At 37.2% G+C, this 20,710-nt stretch overlaps 2 protein-coding genes across 5 annotated transcripts in view; one reads left to right on the forward strand and one right to left on the reverse strand.

Annotated features, from left to right (window-relative positions):
* Positions 1–6,078, forward strand: ankrd34ba (ankyrin repeat domain 34Ba). Of its 2 annotated transcripts, none has more exons than XM_055207448.2 (3): positions 1–382; positions 726–852; positions 3,119–6,078. In XM_055207448.2, exon 3 carries the CDS (start codon positions 3,180–3,182, stop codon positions 4,758–4,760), a length of 1,581 nt encoding a protein of 526 aa, XP_055063423.2. In that variant the 5' UTR covers positions 1–382; positions 726–852; positions 3,119–3,179; the 3' UTR covers positions 4,761–6,078. The 2 variants fall into 2 exon arrangements, with proteins under 2 accessions (XP_055063423.2, XP_055063424.2); XM_055207449.2 differs by having other exon boundaries at positions 731–852.
* Positions 5,705–20,710, reverse strand: part of zfyve16 (zinc finger, FYVE domain containing 16) — a 23,145-nt gene continuing 8,139 nt past the window's right edge. Inside the window, exons 5-18 of one of the 3 annotated variants that reach the window (XM_055207446.2) lie at positions 17,673–17,840; positions 17,300–17,439; positions 16,999–17,215; positions 16,671–16,793; positions 16,434–16,589; positions 14,179–14,406; positions 13,939–14,021; positions 13,622–13,726; positions 13,394–13,544; positions 11,469–11,549; positions 11,222–11,384; positions 10,773–10,878; positions 9,095–9,271; positions 5,705–7,632 (exon numbers count right to left, since the gene is read on the reverse strand). In XM_055207446.2, the coding sequence (XP_055063421.2) occupies positions 7,474–7,632; positions 9,095–9,271; positions 10,773–10,878; positions 11,222–11,384; positions 11,469–11,549; positions 13,394–13,544; positions 13,622–13,726; positions 13,939–14,021; positions 14,179–14,406; positions 16,434–16,589; positions 16,671–16,793; positions 16,999–17,215; positions 17,300–17,439; positions 17,673–17,840 (2,057 nt within the window). In that variant the 3' untranslated portion in view covers positions 5,705–7,473. Of the gene's footprint in view, positions 7,633–9,094; positions 9,272–10,772; positions 10,879–11,221; positions 11,385–11,468; positions 11,550–13,393; positions 13,545–13,621; positions 13,727–13,938; positions 14,022–14,178; positions 14,407–16,433; positions 16,590–16,670; positions 16,794–16,998; positions 17,216–17,299; positions 17,440–17,663; positions 17,841–20,710 lie in introns of all 3 variants that reach the window. The other 2 variants (XM_055207445.2, XM_055207447.2) reach the window with 2 other exon arrangements.

Here is a 20,710-nt window from a genome sequence, read left to right on the forward strand (position 1 = left end):
GTCCCTTTATTGTCTTTTTGCACATTTTAAAATGTGAAATGAACATGATTCATGAGATAAACCCACAATTAACCTTAAAATATTGAAAGTCTTGTTTCTATGATCTCTTTCTTAATTGCATTAAATAGTCAATTCTGTATTGAAAGTTCAAGGTTATTTTAAGTCTGTTTCTGCTTTCTTCTCTCCCGCCCAGCCTGTTTCTCTGAGCGTATGAATAATGCACATCTCATTGTTGCTTAGATCCGTTCATCTCATGCCTGTGTAACACATTCACAGTCAAACGCATTTACACTACAGTCAGACAGACAGCTGGTGACACCGGCCAAACAAAATCAACCGCAGCCTCCATCTGAAGCCATCAGATTCTCTTCATGATTAGACGGTAAGAACAAATCTTCTCATTTCTTACTGCATTTACTTTTTTACATGAATCAAAGTGATTTTGGCAAATAGATTTCTTTCATTTTTCAATATCTAAAATCTCAAAGTTTAAATGACATTGAAGGCTTGCTTACCTTCTTATCAAATGTGCAGTGGTATGTGTGTAATACTTCTGTCTTTTGCTTGATGGCACAGAGCCACGCTGAGCGCTCTGAACCTCGATCAGAATAGAAACACTCATGCAACCTCTTAAAAATCTCAAGTGTGCACTGAATCTGATTTCACATACATCACAGACTGCCATAATAACAAATGATTTTGTGACTTTCTTGTCTGTGCTGAAGATCAGGAGAGGCCAATTCAGGTTTTATTTGTCTGTACCCTGACACATGGAGCTCGGTCCCAGTAGAGTCGGTAACGCTGCAGAACATCGCTGACAGGGCAGAAGTCACAGCCGTCGTGTCCTCAATGGTAACAACGGGCAGATGCTCATAACTTCTCATTTAAACTCTATATACTGTATGATCTTGTTATGATACCACAAGCACAAGCACATTCTTCTAAATTTGTATACTTTTATAAGAGTTTATATAAAGCTGTCACAGTGTCTTTTCAAAATTATTTTTCATTTAATGACATTCATTAAGAATTTAAACAGAGGTGGTTGCTATTTCAAAAAGATAATGTTGGGTGAATGCACTTCAAAAAATGACTTTCATACTTAGTATGTTTGTCTTTTTTTCAGTACAAATTATCTAAAAATTCTTAAATCAAGATGCATTTTCTTGATGAGCAAAATGACCTAAGAAAATAAGTCTAGTTTTTAGACCTAAAATATAAAATTAAAGCGAATTTGTGCTTAAATCAAGCAAAAAATCTGCCAATGGGGTAAAGAAAATTTTGCTTAAGAAAAAGTTTAGCTTGTTTAATGCACAAATTTGAGATTTTTTTATAAAATTATTTTTTTTCTGATTTTGTTGTTATTTTGCTTATCAAGAAAATGAATCTTAGTTTTAGACATTTTTAAGTTGTCAAATAAATCCCCAGAGTACATATGTGAAGTTTTAGCTCAAAATAGAGGTAATTTATTATAACATGTTAAAATTGCCACTTTGTATGTGTGAGCAGACACTGATCTCCATAATGCAAATACTGATCGTGATAATGCAAACACTGATCGCCATAATGCAAATACTGATTGTGATAATGCAAACACTGATCGCCATAATGCAAATACTGATCGCCATAATGCAAACACTGATCGCCATAATGCAAACACTGATTGCAATATTGCAAACACTGATCGCCGCAATGCAAACACTGATCACGATAATGCAAACACTGATTACAATAATGCAAACACTAATCACCATAATGGCAGTTTTTTTTTGAAACTCGATTATGCTGTCAACTATTCTTTCTCTCTCTCTCTCTCTCTCTCTCTCTCTCTCTCTCTCTCTGCACTAAATGGCAGTGCCGTGGTTGGATAGTGCAGATTAAGGGGAGGTATTATCCTCTTCTGAAAAGTGGAGCCAAATTTCAATGATCTATTTTTTCACATGCTTGCAGAGAATGGTTTACCAAAACTAAGTAGGTTGATCTTTTTCACATTTTCTAGGTTGATAGAAGCACTGGGGACCCAATTATAGCAAAAGTGAGATTTTCATGATATGTCCCCTTTAAATTTGATATTTTAGGTCTAAAAACCTATACATATTTTCTTAGGTCATTTTGCTCTTCAAGAAAATGCATCTTGATTTAAGAATATTTAGATATTTGTACTAAAAACAAGACAAAAATACTAAGTTATTTTTTGCAGTGTTCTGGTCACTTTTTGGCATTATTATGTTAGTTATGTATGTCTTTATTTTCATTGCATTGTGTATATAACAAACTTCTGCTGAAGCAATTCACTTTGCATCATTAAAAATATAATAATAATTTACGTTGCGTTAAAATAAGCATAGTAAAAGTAAAACTCTCTAAGTTATAAAGAAATTATGTGGCAAAATTTATTTAAATTCAGGCTCATGAGTGTCATGTTCAGTTATGGACAGATACAGCTTTCCGTTTTCATTAATGTACATCTGCATCATTTGTATGCACATTATAAACAATCATGTACATTAAAAACATGTGCAAGTAAAGTAGACTTCTTTAAGATGTAGGACCCTAGATTATAAAACGGCATCTTTACCCTCTTTACATAAGCAGCTGTAACTGTCTGCCGCTTGACTTGACTGTAATTGAAATGCTTTATAAACTCCAATCAGGGGCGTGATGTTCTGCAGACAGCGCTCGGAGAAACTAACATCAAGGACGGCAAACACAATGAGCTTTAGAAAGATGTAGCTCCTAAAGAAAGCATGAGGGAGGTCGAGCGTCGAGAAAGACATGAGCTGCCGAGAATGTTGCCTGGCAGTAATAGCAAACAATAAATCCAAGGTCTCTGCCTCGGTTTATTGAATTTGGCTTTTCAAAAAACAGACGTACCATGAAGAGGAAAAAATGTAATGCTAGGGGAAGACAGCTTGTTGCTAAGCAAAAATAGATAGATAAAACCGGGGACGTGCATGGTAGGACAACTAATCTAGTACGTGATAACAAATAGACCACAATGTGATCATTCACTTCTATTCTGTAGGTGTATTGTGTGTGATTCAGCATAGCCAGAGTCTTCTATCCATGAATGATAGTCACACAAAAAACCTAACACAGGCTTTGTTATGGTTCACAGGCTTTGTTATGGCTGTAGCCATGATCCCCGTCAAGTGTGATTCACAGTGAACTAGACAATTATGGACAACACACAAGTGGTCAACGTGGATGGCAACTCCTTGCTAAAGGCCGTCCACCTAAGCAGGCTGCGTCTCACGCGTCTACTACTAGAAGGTGGCGCTTACATCAACGAGAGTAACGAACATGGGGAAACGCCCCTGATGGTCGCCTGCCGAAGTAGACCTGCAGACTTACAAAGCGTTTCAAAGGTTAAGATGGTTGGATATCTGCTTGAATGTGGGGCTGACCCAAACATCCAGGACAAGAGCGGGAAGACGGCTCTCATGCACGCTTGCTTGGAACAAGCTGGAGCAGAGGTAGTGTCCCTGCTCCTGGTTAACGGGGCAGACCCGTGTCTCGAGGACCGTACGGGTTCTTCGGCTCTGATATACGCCATCAACGCCAGTGACAAAGAAACGCTTCAAATGTTGATGGATGCCTGTAAGTCCAGAGGAAAAGAAATCATCATAATTACCCCTGACAAACTAGCATTCGGAAGGCAATATCTTTCCATTCCTCAACCTGCCTCAACAGCAGAACAATGGGATTCCACCACAGCTCCTTGTGCTTCTCCATCGGATATTTACCTTAGTACGTCGCCACAGGGGACTCTTTCCTCAAGCCGTACAGAGGATAAGTTCTTCTTCCAGGACGTCCGAAGCACGACAAACTCCCAGCCAACATCTCCATCCCATCATCCATCCCTGCTGAACAGTCGAGTAAATAAACTCCATCACCTTCAAAGATTGCATTCCGAGCCTTGGCTGAATATTCCCCAGTCTTTCCTGGTCCAACAACATACCAAAGGTGTTTCTCCAACTGAGGAACTCTCTGCCATCAAACCAGAAGAAGAAATGACTTTCAGAATGAACAGACTTGATTTTGGCAATACGCCACTCTCGCGGCACTGCAGTGTTGATCACAAAGAGTCCAACTCTTTCAAGGGTCATGGGAGCTGTACCAACGTTCAAGAGCTCAGACCTGAAGGAGCATTGAGTCGTAACATGTCCTTTGATAGCTTATCATCCCTGCATTCTCTTTCCCATCCCAATCTTCATAGCAAAAGCAGTGCAGAAGCTTTTCAAGCAGAAAAAAATCCACATTTTTTGCCACATTTGGCAAGGTCCAGTCTCCGTAACATCATTCAGAGGAGGAAACTAGGAATGGACCAGTACAGCTCCGATTCCCAGCTTTCTCGAACCCACACCCACTGTCCAGAAGACCATAAAGGACATTTAGAAAAGAGAAGATTTGTTAAATCTCAGTCCCCTTTGTTGGTAGACTCAAGAGAGTCTCTTGAGAACATGCACAAGAAAAACCCAATCACCTATGAGCGCCGGGGCTCCGGGCCGCTTCTTTTAGATCCCATTTCCCATCCTCGTGTTGGCTTCCTCCCTCCGTTGAACCAGCACACCCCGATCCCAAACATCACAGGAACCAGCAACAAAGCGGCTTGTGGTGTAGGGGCAGGTCCGAAGCCCAGTTTTTCATCCGTTCCTGCAGGCTTTCCCAAGGATCTCAAGACCCACAGGCTGCTGATGAGGAGACACTCGATGCAAACTGAGCAGCTCAAAGGACTTGGTGAAATCTTTGGTCATTAAATGTTTGCAACTATTACAAACCATATGACTGTAACTAATTCACACAAATGCAGACAATTCATTGCGTGTCGATGGACAGATCACATCTGCAGTATAATCCTGCATCTAAACTTTTGTTATGTGAATAAGCTCAAACATTATACATGCAGTTTAACCAAATCCTCTAGACCAGTGTTTCCTAATCCCAGTCCACGAGGATCCCCTACCAGAATGTTTTAGATGTCTCCTTATTTAACTCATCAGCTTGTTAGGGAGACGTGTTTACCATTTTGAAAGGAGGCTTACAAGTTTCTGGGAGGGGTCCTCATGGACCAGGATTGGGAATCACTGCTCTAGACAAATAAAAAAAGAAAACTTTTGCGAAAACTTGAATGAAAATAGTGGTGAACTTAGTAATGGTATAGAAACATGCAAATACAACATACAAATGCTTTAAGTCACTGTGTTAAGTAAATACCTTTGCTGTGTGTTGTGTTTGATGTTCACAACTTCCTAGAAAAAAATATTTCCTTTTTACAGAAAACATCATCTTCATGGGTATAACAACCAACAAGAGCATTTTATTGATCAGTTGGGGTAATGAAGTAAAAAGTAAAGGCGCCATAATGGTTCCTTACAGTGATGCCATTGATATAGAAGTATATATTGTTGGAAAGGTCTTAAGAATTTGTTTTTTTTATTTTAAAACCTTTTGGCAGTAATAATAATGCAGTGACAGTAATTTATTAATTTGTGACAAGAGTACGCAGCAAACATTGACACCTAGTGGCCGATGTTGGTAAAACCACTAAAAGTAAAACACAAACCTCATTTTTTGTGTATAAAATATATACCTTATGGCATAGTGATGCACCTTTATTGTTAAGAGTGTATGATGTCACCCATCTGGACAATTAATTTGTCTAATAACACAAAAATAATACATGTAAAAAAGAGACAATTAATTTAAATATTTATCAAAATTTTATTCTACATGAGATACATAGAAATGAATGTTGTTTGAAGAACATCCTCAGGTCCCACACCAGATAATTCATCATATAAATCTGGTTTCTTGAATAAATAGATATACATTATGCACACTGGTAATCTTAACAGCTTTTTTGTAAAGCAAAATAATCGTTATGATTTGAATCAGTAACAGTGAGAAAATCATTTAACCTCCCAAATATTTCACCAAGCCCAAACGTATGGGAGCAGATGTTAAACGCCTCCAAACTCATTCCACAGACATTTCATCTTTTACAATTACAATCATGATCTTCTAGAAAATGTGTATTTTTACATAATTGTATTTGGTTTGTGACAGAATCATTCAGAGTCAATCAAATAAAATGAATAATCACGGTTTGTAACGTAAAGTATATCATCCTTAGGGAAGAAATATTAAAATAAAGAGAACAATCACTCGTCCTGTCTTTCATTTCACCGCCTACAGAAAAGTGCATTTTCTACATTAAAGATTTAAATCTTGAAAATTAAGATGGAATACTTAAAATTAACTTCAGAAACCTGCCAACAAACATCATCATTCAGATCTTTTGCAGCTTTGTTTTATAGTTGCAGGTTCAAGTTTAAGCTATTTGCAGGACCTCAGTCCAGTAATTCATGAGAAAAAAGTTTTATTGCATTTATAAAACTGCTACTTAAGATCAGGAACATCATCCAAAGAAAGATGTTTCCTTATGATCCTGAATTACTGGAATTGTTGTTTCCCAATATGATTTTACATGCCAACTTGTTTGCGCTGAACATCGTTACATTTTTTGCACCATCAAAAAATGTGTAGTGTTAATAGACAGGGCTGTTTATCATCACGTCCATGCTCAACAAACAACGTTGTCTTTCTTTAACGGAGTAGTGTGAAAAAAGGAAATAAATGTTAAAGCATGTGTCTATGTAGAGGCGTTCTTCCTTTTTTTGTACTTCTCGTATTTTGATGCAGTTTTAAAGTAAAACTCGAACAATGTTGGGATTATGATACCGAGCTACGAGCTTGATTCTGCTCCAGATTCAAATCAATATTTTTGGGCTGACCATTTGCAAAAAGTAATTTCAATGCCCTATCAAAAATATCAGCTTTAGTCAACACATGAATCTGTTCCAAAAATAGAATTTAAGCTTAATAAAAGCTTAATGGACTTAGCAGATGATCTCATCTATACGATTTAAACAAACTGTGTTTCTTATCCTCTATGTATTTTATACAGTAAGAGAGAATTGATGTTTTTGTACTTAGAAAGTACAAAGAGTCCTCATATGAACTTGTCAGCTCATCGTACGGTAATGCTGAATTATGACAGATGGAAAAAACATACCGCAGATTGACGATTCTTGCTCAGGAAAGACGGACTATGTATAGTTTGTTAAATGCAACGCATCACATGCTCCTGTTTGCTGTGTGCGCAATCACGTAACGATTATAATTCTTAGTATATCTGACTTTATAGTCATACAAAAACCAGCAGACCAGCATTTACCTGACAGACACGGTCGACATGACCGACATGACCCGAGACCTGATCCTCTTTCCACCAAATCCTCACGACTTGTTTGTTTTAACCTTAAATACCAGGTTCTCGAATTTCTCCAAAGTGCTTTTTCATTTCCTTGAAAATCCATCAAACACTATAGCGCAAATATCAAGGCCCGTCTCTCCACACGTAAAGTTCATCCTAAAGGTCCCACACTGGATTAAAGATGTCAGCAGCTTTTAAATGCTCAGAGTGATGTAGAAGAAAAACTCCATGTCCAAAGTCTGATGAGGGACGCAGGAGCTTCCTCCATGGATAACAGGAATCAAAGCTCCGTCTAAATCATTCATATACTTCTGAGGCAGGAGACGGCCCCCGGATCCGGCTTGGTACTCCACCTACAAAAACAACAATGAATGATTATCATTTATACAATCTAAATCTCAGTCACATCCTGCGTTTCCATTACCCTTTAAATTGCGCAAATTGACATTGCGAAAAAATATGGCAAAGGGAAACGTGTCAATTTCGCTAAAAAGTTTTTACACTCACATTCGGTTGTTTTCAGACAATTTGGAAAATGCGTATTTCGCAAAACTGCAATTTTTCTGGTCACCGGATGTACGTACACTCACCTAAAGGATTATTAGGAACACCATACTAATACTGGGTTTGACCCCCTTTCGCCTTCAAACCAACAAGGTGCTGAAAGCATTCTTTAGAAATGTTGGTCCATATTGATAGGATAGCATCTTGCAGTTGATGGAGATTTGTGGGATGCACCTCCAGGGCACGAAGCTCCCGTTCCACCACATCCCAAAGATGCTCTATTGGGTTGAGATCTGGTGACTGTGGGGGCCATTTTAATACAGTGAACTCATTGTCATGTTCAAGAAACCAATTTGAAATGATTTGAGCTCTGTGACATGGTGCATTATCCTGCTGGAAGTAGCCATCAGAGGATAAAGGGATGGACATGGTCAGAAACAATGCTCAGTTAGGCATTTAAATGATGCACAATTGGCACTAAGGGGCCTAAAGTGTGCAAAGAAAATATCCCCCACACCATTACACCATTGCATTAATGAGAAATTGAGCAGGTGTTCCTAATAATCCTTTAGGTGAGCGTAAGTCACATAATCATTATTTGAAGAAGACATGTTATGAACTAAAACCTCCCATAAATCACTCAATACATATCTGCTCCCAAGTATAAGAGGCTTTCCTTGCCATTAATGTCTGGATAACACTCCTTCATCTCTTTTGATTTAAAATAATCTACTATTACCTCCAAAAAACACCTATACGTTACTGCTCCTAAGGCTTTCCTTGGCATTAATGTTTGGATAAAACTCTTAGATCTCCTTTTCTTTTAAACACCATGCCAGCTCCTAATGCTATATTCATGACGAGAATAAAGTCTAATTATATAATATAAGACTACAAAAGATGTTTAAAATTAATTTAATCTAAAAATTGTAGAATTATGTTTGGATTAACTTAAAACTTTTTACATTAAAAATAATGCAGTCAACGTGATGTTTGGAAAGACTTATCGCGAGAGGAAAAACAAAGTTTTCGGTCGCATATCATCGCTTAATTGAAGCGCTGTCATTTCGCAATAGTCATTAGTCGATATTTAAAAAATAAGGCTAAAGTTTTGCGCAAATCTGTGATGGAAAGTAGCTGTTAACAAACATTGTAATGCAGCTTCTCCAGTAAATTTTCATAATTTGAGCGTTAATTTATTGTACAAATATTGTTGTCTTTGACACAGGACCTGTAGTAGTTCTTTAAATCATAAGTAGCTTCCACAACACTGCCGTTTAATTGATTATTATATCCAAGAATAACCAGTACCATATCGGAGTCGGTGGAGACTCTGAGTGCGAGGCGGTTGATCCCATTGGCCATGAGCACTGAGAGATGCGGACAGAGAGCCGCACAGCCCGCCGTGGCGATCTCTTTCTGGAACTGAGCCGATGACGTGAGGACGGCAGACAGCGATACATCTGAGGACTTCAGCAAATAAAAGACCTGATGGACAACAGGAGACATGAAGACTATAAAACATGCAATTTGCTTGCTATGCTTCTCAATTAACTATGGTGAAATGCCGCTACATCCAAAAGTGCGCCGCAGAAAAAGTACCATTAACACATGCAGCCCCAGGAAATGGCTAAGCATATATTTATATTGCTGTTCTTCAAAACTTTTCAGGTATTTTCATGATAATAAAGAATATTTATAATGATTATGTTTGACGAGTGTTGCTTTTTCAAATGTATGTTATAAACGACTCAAACTCATATTGATTTCAGATTGATAAGGACTTCTTACTTATCAAAGAGCCATAATACACAAAAGCTGTGCATAGGGTTGCAAAATTCTGGGAATTTTCAAGGCTGGAAACTTTCCATGGGAATATATGAGAAGTAATGTGAATAAACAGGCATTATTAGTGTGTATCGCAATTTATCGTTACGCACCTAAAGAAGACATGTGAGCATGAATTTCCAGCATTATGGATGTGACACATTTGCAGTCAAAACTTGAAATATGAATTCTCATAGAATGCATTTACGGTCAATATACTGAACCATCTGTTTATATTTTCCTACACCCGGGTGATTCTCACGAAATCCAGACTTAGAAGGTGTCCAGCATCAGAATTTTTAAAAAGCCCTTGAAGTCAATTTTTTTGCTATAAAAATATTTAAATTTTTTAGATTACCATCATCAAAAATGATCATTACCGCAACATGATATTACATAAAATATATACATTTACGAACTCACGTTTCGGTAATGAGAACTAAAAAGTTGTCTAGGTACTATGACAAACAAAATTTCAACTTTAATCTGGAGAGTCACAATTATGTCCCTTCCAACAATTTTTTTTTTGAAAATGTTAGTTCCATGAGGGCTTAAACAATGATTGAAAGTTGTTGCGGAGGATGAGAAAATTTTTCTTTTTTATAAAACATTTATATTCCTTATTATTGTCTCTACATTTACCAATATACCACATGTTTCTTTCCTGTAAATGTTTATAGTTTTTTTTTTTTATTATAAATATTTCCATGTCAAAGAACCCAAATCCAGTCATGGACACGTTGCGGTAATGAAAATTTCCCCTTAAAGGTGGAAAAAAACAAAATTGGTTCGTATGATTTCATTTGAAATCATGTGCAAAATAGTCCTTGAAGAGATGTTTGTAACTTATGCTTCTTATATTGATACTCTTACTTTGCATTTACTTTTTTTATCAAAATGTTTCATGACACCTCATAAGTCTAATTTCGCGAGAATCACCCACCCCAATGATAGTCCAGATACTACACTCATGTTTTCTATTTTAGATAAGGAAAACATTTATGCATTATGGGCGTGACAAAAAAACTTTTTGGGAGACAACATTGAAATTCTAACGAGAAGCAATAATACCCAATAAATGGGGAAAGGATGGCTCTTCAAAAAACATTTAATATTTAAGGAAGGAAGGAAGAAACAGCGTTATAGATGTGACATTTCTTACCTCAGTACACCTGATGCTCCGGCCGTCCAGCTCAAACTCTGAATCCTGTCGAACCCTGACGCTGGACACACCATCCAGAGATCTGCCATCTATAGGACTAGTGACCCTGCAAATGTATGTAAACAAAGTATTTATAGCCAAAGACTTTCTTTTATACTCATTTAGGGGATGTACATTTGGTGATATTGTTGGTATTAAGATCTACTACTTGAGATAAATGCTGCAGACCCTCGCATATATCTAACATATATTAAACAATAACAAAAAATCAAGATGCAATGCACAAATAAAGTTAATGATTGAGGAAACTTCAGTGTACTTTAATAACTGGAGTTCATTAAATCTAGAAAAGAAATTGAAGGTCACATGCAGCAATGGCCAAACAAATCATGATTAGCACAATATAGGCGTATATTTACATGAAGCATCTGCTAAAAAAGCATTATTACCCAGTGTTGATGGGTGCGGTCCAGTCAACCCAGCGCACAGTAACATTTTCTCGCGTCTCCTCGGAGTCTGCTTTTCCACAGGGGATCTGAAAATCAGCTTGGTCCCTGAGGGCCTGTCGCAAACTCTCCATAGTCTCAGGAGGAATCTGCACCATTAAACCATCTGAAGATAAAAACACATTGAGTGCAACATAATGAGGACTCGACGAGAGAAACAGAGCACATTTAGGTACGAAAGCAATTTTACCTTCTACAATGCTGGATTTGGCAATGAATCCCGATGAGGCTTTTAGAGCCCCGTTGAAGACCACAAAACTAGCTCCGGTCACTGTGAAGATAAGATGTTAAGCAGTAAGAAATTTAGTGACTTTTAGTGAAAGCATAAAGGCATTTTAACAGCAGTTAGGACTCCATCTAACTTAAGTTTGTCCCAAACAAAGTACCAAGTGTAAAAACATGGTTTGGCAAGTTGAGAAATTCATTGTTTTAAAAGCATGCATCTGGTTTATTTCAATGCACACTGCAAAAATTGATTTTCAAGAAGAAAAAGTCTTAGTATTTTTGTCTTGTTTTCAGTTAAAATATCTTAAAATTCTTAAATTAAGATGCTTTTTCTTAATGAGCAAAACAAGCAAAAAAAAAATCTGCCAATGGGGTAAACACTAAATTCAAGAAAAATTTGCTTACACCACTGGCAGATTTTTTTTGCTTGTTTTATGCACAAAATCACTTAAATTTGATATTTTTGGTCTAAAAACTAGACTTATTTTCTTGGGTAGTTTTGCTCATCAAGAAAAAGCATCTTAATTTAAGCATTTTTAGATATTTTTACTGAAACAAGACAAAAATACAAAGACATTTTTTTCTTAAAAAAAAATCATTTTTTGCAGTGCACATAGTGTACTTAAATACATTTTAAAAAAATACAATAAAAATAAATGAGCACAATTTTTATGAAAGAAAAGACTGAATGAACCTGAAAATGTCAAATGGTGTAACCGCCAATTGCGCCAAGTAATGAGAAATATTAAATATTTTATCCACCTTGATGGCATGTAAGCGACATGATAAAACAATCATTTTAAAATATCATTTTATTTGTTATTTCTAAATGTAAATTTTAATGCGTTTTTGTAATATTTGTCCAGACATATGCTGAAAACAGCTCTGTTTTCTAAATAATCATTGACAAATGATGTAAAAATGTATGAAAAAAATCATATTACACTAAACTAGATGATTAGATTTTATTCCACATTTTTTATGAATATATTTATATTTTAAAAACTACTAGTTACACCAATTGACACAGACCGGTTACATCACATTGACATTTTTGCAATTATCCCCCAAATATTCTTTCAAAATGAAATAAAACTAGAAATTTTAGACTTGGTCCTCAAATAAGAGAAGGTACACAAGTAATCTGCAAATTTATTTTGAAATTTTAACCCTTTTACACTTTATTGAACCATATAGACACAAAATAATTAACGTCACGTCAAAAGACAATCAGGCTGAATTTGGGCCAATTACCGCCCTTACGACAATGCTAGGTAAAGTCCCGATCATCTTCGTAGTTGAACCGATTATCTTATCAGATTTTCCTGTGGTGCGCGTTTGTTAAGATTGTCTAAAGCATGTCGAAGACGTTCCGATCGCAAATCGGAAATGATTTTTACGATCAGAAATCCTGTTGAGGACAAACACATGCATACTGTGTAGATGGTCACGTGAAACAAAACGATACCCAATCAGAAAGCGAGCTGATGAAAAATGAAACCACAACAACTGCAGTCATGACTAAGCAGGCACAGTGCAAAGTGAGATGGAGAACAGTCCATAGTATTAAGTCCATTACTTTATGCCCGTCGTGTTTGTTTACTGTGAAGTAATGTTTGACCACAAGAGACATCGTTAGATCATGAGACTCGCATTGTTTGTGAACCTATATGAAGGGAATTTGAAGATGTGTGGTGTGTTGACCACATAGCGGCAATCCACGCAAAACTGGTAAATCGTAAATTTTTTTTCCATCATATCTGTGGTCTCTCACATTTTGATAATCTTTTGGTGTGGCCCTAGCTTGACCTAACATCTAAGATAACAAAGCCACTGTAATGTTGTTTAACTAGATGTTCAGCTGTGGATGTGTAACAACGCTTAACAAACCTCTCCTGGTTTTTCCTGGGACGCTGTTGGCTTGTGTCTGGTAGCTTCCGTCTTCATTCTGCAGGCAAACCAGATGAGAATCGGCCTCGGTGCTGAAACAGGCACCAAAGCTGACCACGTGTTCATTGGAGGAGTTCACCACCTTCAGCATCTACAACAGCCAGAATAGACGTCAGTGACATCACAGAGACCAGGGACTGAATGCGTTGTGTGATTCACAATTCTGACCTCATTAAATCGGGATTTGGGGATGTCGATGAAGCTGTTGCCCGTCTCCATGTGCACCCTCAAGCTGTCCACCAATGGTAAACTGTACTGGTAATTCCTCAGGTCCTGTGTCAAAATCAGCCAAACACAAGAAAAAACAAAGTGTGACGGTCAAGAGACTTCCTAAAAACACACATATTCAAGAAGAAACACTACAGATTTCTGCCATTTCAAAATAGCGATCAAAGATTTCGGCCTGGGCCGTTTACACAATACTTTAACACCGTATAAAACACTGTCAGGAGGTTTAGAAAAAGTTAAATGTTGTGAACATGTACCGCGAGAAGGTTCATGATGGTGTGTCCGGTCTCTTTAAACACCGAGTCACGGAAACGCACGCTCACCAGCGGGCAGGGATACACTGCAGAAAACAAACAACAGATCACATGATCAGGGGGAGGAGCCTAACAAACATGTGACTCTCAAAGATACTACAGCCAATATTAGATCTTCAGTTTTAAAGACTAACTAAATGTCCTCTCCAGCACTGTTTTTAAACATGCATATAGGGGTTTTACCGTTGTATCGCGCCCCCAGTGTCAGCAGCAGTCGGAGAGGGAAAACTTTAGCCCAGGGCACCTCCAGCTTCTGTATCAAAATCCCACAGAGGAAAGAAGCCTCCGGGGGAAGATCCAGACCATCCAACGGCTGAAAGGTGTGCGAGAAAAACAGCACGCCGGCGTGATCTTTACTGCCCAGAAAACTGTCTGTGAACGTCACGTTACCGAGATGCTTGATGAATTTTCCTGTAGACAAAAGTGTATAAGCGCCACATAACACCGATTTAGATGCTAAATGTTTTATGATTACAAGAATATTGTTCCACAAAAATAAAACATGTTTTTGCTTGTATATCTGATCTAAGCGAAAATCTGTCTGTGAAATCCTGGTTAAAGTCTCTATCTAATGCAGGGTTTCTGCAGGTTTCACAAAGTCTAATTTAAGACTTTTTAAGACCATAATAATTGAAATTTAAGACGTATATCACGATAATGAAGTCTAATTTCATTGTCCAGTGTGCATGTGGTTTTTTTTAGAACCTTTTATCTTTCATGACAAAAACAAGATGTATTTTCTAGGGGTTTTACACTTTGCTGATATTAAACATAATACTTAAACATCATACGAAATTTTAAAAAATCCCCAATGATAAAATATATAAAGAAAAATAGCATTTTAATTAACTAAAATCACATTATTTTAAAATGTTTTAACCAATCTAGGGGTTTCACTAACAGTTATTTTGGTAGATGATGATGATCAAGTAATCTGATATTTTTTGGTAATAAAAATAAAGCTAAATGGGCAAAAGCATTTACGATGACAATAATGATGAGACAATAATAATTGGTTCAAATAATGTATCAAAAATAAACACATGGTTTTATATAACAACAATTTTAAAATATTAGGTGTGGTTACCAAGATAAAGTTTAGATTAACCCAGGACAAGGTCTTATTTATATTAGGACATTTAAGGAGTTTTTTTTAACATAACTTGTGCTTATGTTAAACATAAAATACATTGTGGTGTGCATCTTGAGACAAAACAATGGCAGTGAAATATTTTTTGGCAAAAATAGAAATTTAAAAAATGTATATAAAATTTTTGAGACATGTATAAAACAGTTACAATCTTCTTGGCGGTGTTGGTTGGATAACATTTTAAGATCTTTGGTATGCAGATTTAAGACATTTTAATGCTAATTAAGGCCTTTTTGCATATTACAGAATTTAAGATGTTTTAAGGATCCGCAGACACCCTGTAATGATTATGAGGAGCATGAAAGTTTGATCTCAATCATTCATTTCACATTAATTTCAATCTTTGACATGACCTTACTCCCTCAATACTAAAGATATCAAGATTATATTTTTACAGATGATTTTATGTAGAAATCAGTAAACCACAAAAAAATGGCTTCAGATGGGTTTTTACATGACAGGTCGTTATATAACAAATATAAGAAGGATTATGTACATCAAGAAGCAAAATGAGCTCAAAGGATTTAAAATGGTAAATTTTTTGTTAAACTTTGAAAGATTATAAGTGACTTCAGGAAGTCTTAAGGGCTGTTCACATTATAATATACAATAACCATATAAAAATATAGTTTTAAAAATCGTTTTACTTTAAAGAAAATAGCAAAGTTCACACCACAACTGTAATGATAAAGATACAAAGAACAATATCGTTGGGACGATATCGTTGGGATCACTTGCCAAGTGATCTTTTTTCCCCGACTGATGAACGATAAACCAATGAAAGCCAATAAAATCTACTTGAATCTAAAGTGCACTTTATTGAATTTGAAATGACGCTGTGGAGAAGCTGAGGTCCATTACATAAAAAACCTCATGCGTCCAGTGCTGTTGCAGTAAAATTGACTTCATAAATGTTTCTGATTTAATTTCAATGACTATATCAGAAGGTAAGATATTAGACAAACTAGATTCACTGTTCAGAGACCAGCGAAACACAGTGTGTTGAGGACATCTGCTGGTTATAGCCTCTGTAAATGCAACAAGTACAGCATATGTATACATTTAATGACATGTGAACAGATTAAATTAAAGGAAATATGCGATGGTATAATAAATGCCAAATCATTTGCATGAGTACTGCGCTTCGCGAGCTAATTAGAATAAAGTTAGCATTATCATTCGTTGGTGTGGATGCTAATATAGTTATCGTTAACGTTATAATGTGAACGGCCCTTAAAACAGTAGTTTTATAAAAGACTCTAAGTCTTGTGTGACACACTGTACATACCTTTCTGTGCATCCTGGTATATACTAACATACAGGTTGAATATGTCTCTAGGCAGACTGTTCTCCTCTGAGAGACACTCGATTATAAACAGCAGCTCCTTTTGACCGACTCCCTGAAGACCATTCGAACTGATACACCAGCATCTCCTCCCACAATCTACAACACAAACAGAGCCATGCATCACGTCTCAATACCATCACATATCTTGACTATTCAATATATGACCTTAAAACTTACACATTACAAGCTTGACATTCACGACTAAATTGGCGTTGAGCACAAAGGTCAGAGGTCTTGGACCTCCCTCCTCCAACAGCAAGAGTATTTGGCAAACTGCAGGTCGTTCCTCAACTAATAAATCTGAAAATGAAAAAATATATTTACTGTATAATCTCATAACAGGATATTTTTAACTGTTAACACAGTGTCTCGTAGTATTTTGTATTATCAAGTAGTTTCACATTAGATTTGCTGTTTTCAAACTTTTACTGTCCAGTAAGTTCAGAAACATGCCATCTATCCTCCTTAAGATGATAATATTTTTGTATCCTTTAAAAGTAATTACCTCCTTCATCCTCCTCTCCTGTAGTAATGAGTAGTGGAGGCAAACCATCCTCATCTTCGGGCACCAGACTGACCTCTTTCTGTACACAGCCGCCCAACCCGGAGAGCAGGGTGTAGTCCCATTGGTCCCTGATAAGCGGACGGCTCTCCACAGCTGATCTTTCCTCAGATCTTTCCTCTGAACTCTCGTCGCACCCGTCAGGAACTTTACCGTCAGGCTGAAACGCAGCAAATCAATGGATCACATTGAGTGTCGTAATCGGACATGTAGAAGACTGGTAAAGAGGATTTAGCTCTCTCACTCCAGGCGGTTCTGGAGTCACAGGGCTGGACTCCTGCGAGGTTCTCCTGGTCTGCACCGAGAGCTTCGTGGTGTCTGCTACCTCGCCGTTTGGCAGGATACCGTCAGCAAACCACACATGCTTCTGCTCGCGTGGAAAACCTGTGAGAAACACAAATGGAAACATCATCAGGACCATTTTAAGATTGGGGCACCAAATACATTTTTGGGACATCTTTAGGTGTGCTTAAGAAACAGGGAGAAATCAGTTTTGAAAGTACTGTGATTTGGAACGCTATGCATCATTTGCAAATTAGGATGCATTGGTTTAATTCACTTAGTTTGTCTGACTACTGTGCGTTCCAGCTGGCAGTGCTGGTGCGTACCGTCATTACCGGGGTGTTTGAGGACGGACACGGGAACCATGACGGTGGGGGGAGGCGAGTTGAGGGTGCCAGCGGCTCGGGCCTGCTGCATGGGCGGTATGGTGGAGCAGTATTCTGATGGGATGTTGGGATTGGGACTGGACCCAGTCGGGCTCATCATTCTCTCATGGGCTTGAGCTGAGACAGAGAGAGAGAGAGAGAGCGAGAGAGAGAGGTATTAAATGTATGAACTTTCTCTACCTCTAAAATTGCTTTACTTTCCGCTAATGATGTAAGACATCACAGCCATGTTACAAAGTAATATCACTCATATTACAGAAAATAAATACTCATTTTGCAAAATTCATTTCATGTTGCCTGCACGATATTGCCGAGGGGAATGCTATATGCGATAACTTGCTTAATGAAGTGGTGTGCAGTATGCGATATTGCTTTGGCGCAATGATTGAACTCTTATTTTGATAGCATTTAAAAGCTGAAAACGATATAACTAATTTACATGTATCACATTTGTTCTAGCAAAAGAAAACATTACTCTCTCTCTGTCTCGTCAGTCTCTCTGCTATCTGCATCGACTTAAAACTTTGACTACATACAACATTTGAAAGTTATTTCAAACAGTACGGGATGCATATTGCAATATTTTTTATGATTTCGATAAATCATGCATCCCTGTTGTCTTGATCAGATGTAATGATTAAAAGATTTTATTTTCTTATTAAAACACGAATTTGAGGAGAAGAAAGGCTATTTCTTTAACTTTAAAATATCCACTTTTTTAAAAATTAGAGATGCACTGATATGAATTTTTTTCCACAGATACCAACAGCCGATCATTTTAGACTCGTATCTGCCGATACCGATAGTTTGGTGGTTATATTAAATTGCATTAACTACATTTTGAAGATTAAATTTTTTAGGCCTAGTTTAGTTTTTGTTGTTGTTTAGTTGGAGGCTTTAAATAAGCCCTTTGGGTTTTTTGCCTCTCCCTGCACAATATATGGATTTTATTTTTGTTTTGTATTGTATGTATTTTTGTATTTGTGTGAATAAACCGAACCAAACCAAACCAATTACATTTTCTGAATTTATTCATTCATATAAATCTCAATGAATTTTTTTACATTTTCTATACACAGAGCTCAAATACATTACATTTTCCTGTTTTCTTTTGATTGACAAGATATATCGGCAATGACTATCGGATTTTTTAAAACTATCGGTTGACAGCCGATAGTAGCACTGTACAATTAATCGTTTTTTATTTTAAATTTAAATGTTTGATGCATACAATTACAAAAAATAAGATAATTGAGGTCAAACAAGTATTGGGCAATAAAATATAAATTGCATGTTGCTGGACCAATGTGTTTGGCACTTCAAAGGCATCACTGCTTTGATACGTTAGCCTATTGCAATACTTACCATATTTTTCGGTCTATAAACCGCATTTTTTTATAACTTGGCTGGTGCTGCGTCTTGTAGTCAGGTGCACTTTGTAAGTCAGTATGAATTAATTTTGACATTTATGAGGCAAGAGACAAGATTACTGTCTACAGCCGCGAGAGTCCGCCATATGCTGCTCCTGTATTTATGTAATTCAATGAATTCAGTGATGCGAAATTACAAGTCTGCGAACTTCACACTAGTTGGCTTGTTTGGTAAATTTTGCCTATTCAACCTTCCAGGTAAGTTCTGTATGCTATGGATTATCGTTTAAATAACTGATATTACTACTTTGACATACAGACATCTATTCAGCTTGCTGTTCTGTCTGCTATTGTTTAGTTGAATGACTTGCCTTTCCAGATTAAATGTCTGTTTTACGGCTTGGAAATCGGCTTTGAAATAATTTTCTAAATAAACGCGACGTATAGTCCACTGTGACTTATATATATATATTTTCGTCTTAATGACACATTTTTGAATGATGCGGCTTATACTCCGGTGCGGCTTATAGTCCGGAAAGTACGGTACATAAAAAGGTTAAATAAATGCATGTTTCAAATCCACAGAATAATCGTGCTAAATAACCGTGATTATGTTTTTGCCCATAACCGAGCATCTCTAGTCGATAACGTGAAAAATAGCTTTTATTATCCGATACCGATTATTGGCCGATATATCGGTGCATCTCTACTTTACATATCACGGTTTTGTACTTGTTACTGCTAGTCTGACATCATGAATGCATTACATATGAGCAAAATTTGCACTTACAATTAAAATAATAATCAGATAGATTAAAATCAATGTTACAATCATTGTTTCACATCGGACGTGTAAACCTTAAGTTATTCATCAAGCTATTGACCTGTAACCAGGAACCAGGGTATGATCAAAGTCAAAAATACAAACACCATTAAACCCTCACATTTAAAAAAAAACAAATCAGTGTTAAAATACTGAAGGGCATTCAGTGATACGTCAGTATAAATCTCCTCTAACTGACTCTGGCTTGCTGTGCATTATGTTAATGAAGGCTCATAGATGCTCATCGACCTGATTACACTGCCAAATCCTGTGACACCCACAAACATGTCAGCTATATGCACCGAACCCTGAATATGCTGGCTCACTGTGAAAACGGCTACGACAACAAAACCCCCAGGATAGATGGAAACCCTCGAGCCGAGTACAGGCAAAACGTCCTTCACTTTAAGATAAATAACACTGGCACGACTAAAGAAGACAATACAGAAAAGTTAAAAGCATCCATTAAAACTTACATAAACCTACGCAATTCATGACCACATTATAGGTCCCATCTGAAGTAGCTCAGCGATAAGCTCAGTCACTGGCTTACCTCATCCCAATTTAACTCTCCAACCCAAATTGTTTTTCAGATTAATCACAGGTTGCATGTTAGTCTCCCAGGAGCGTGTTAGTGCGTGCCGAGCGGAGGAGAAAGTGTTCCCTCCATGCGATGAGCGGCACATTCGGCATCTCTTATTCCGGACGGGGAGCGTCCCACTTCCTCAGACACACGCTGAGCTCCTGTCTGTCCTGTCTGTCCTGTTCCAATGTTGTGCGTGGAGGCGAGTGAG

This window comes from Misgurnus anguillicaudatus, chromosome 12 (genome assembly GCF_027580225.2).
Source record: "Misgurnus anguillicaudatus chromosome 12, ASM2758022v2, whole genome shotgun sequence".
NCBI lineage: Eukaryota > Metazoa > Chordata > Actinopteri > Cypriniformes > Cobitidae > Misgurnus > Misgurnus anguillicaudatus.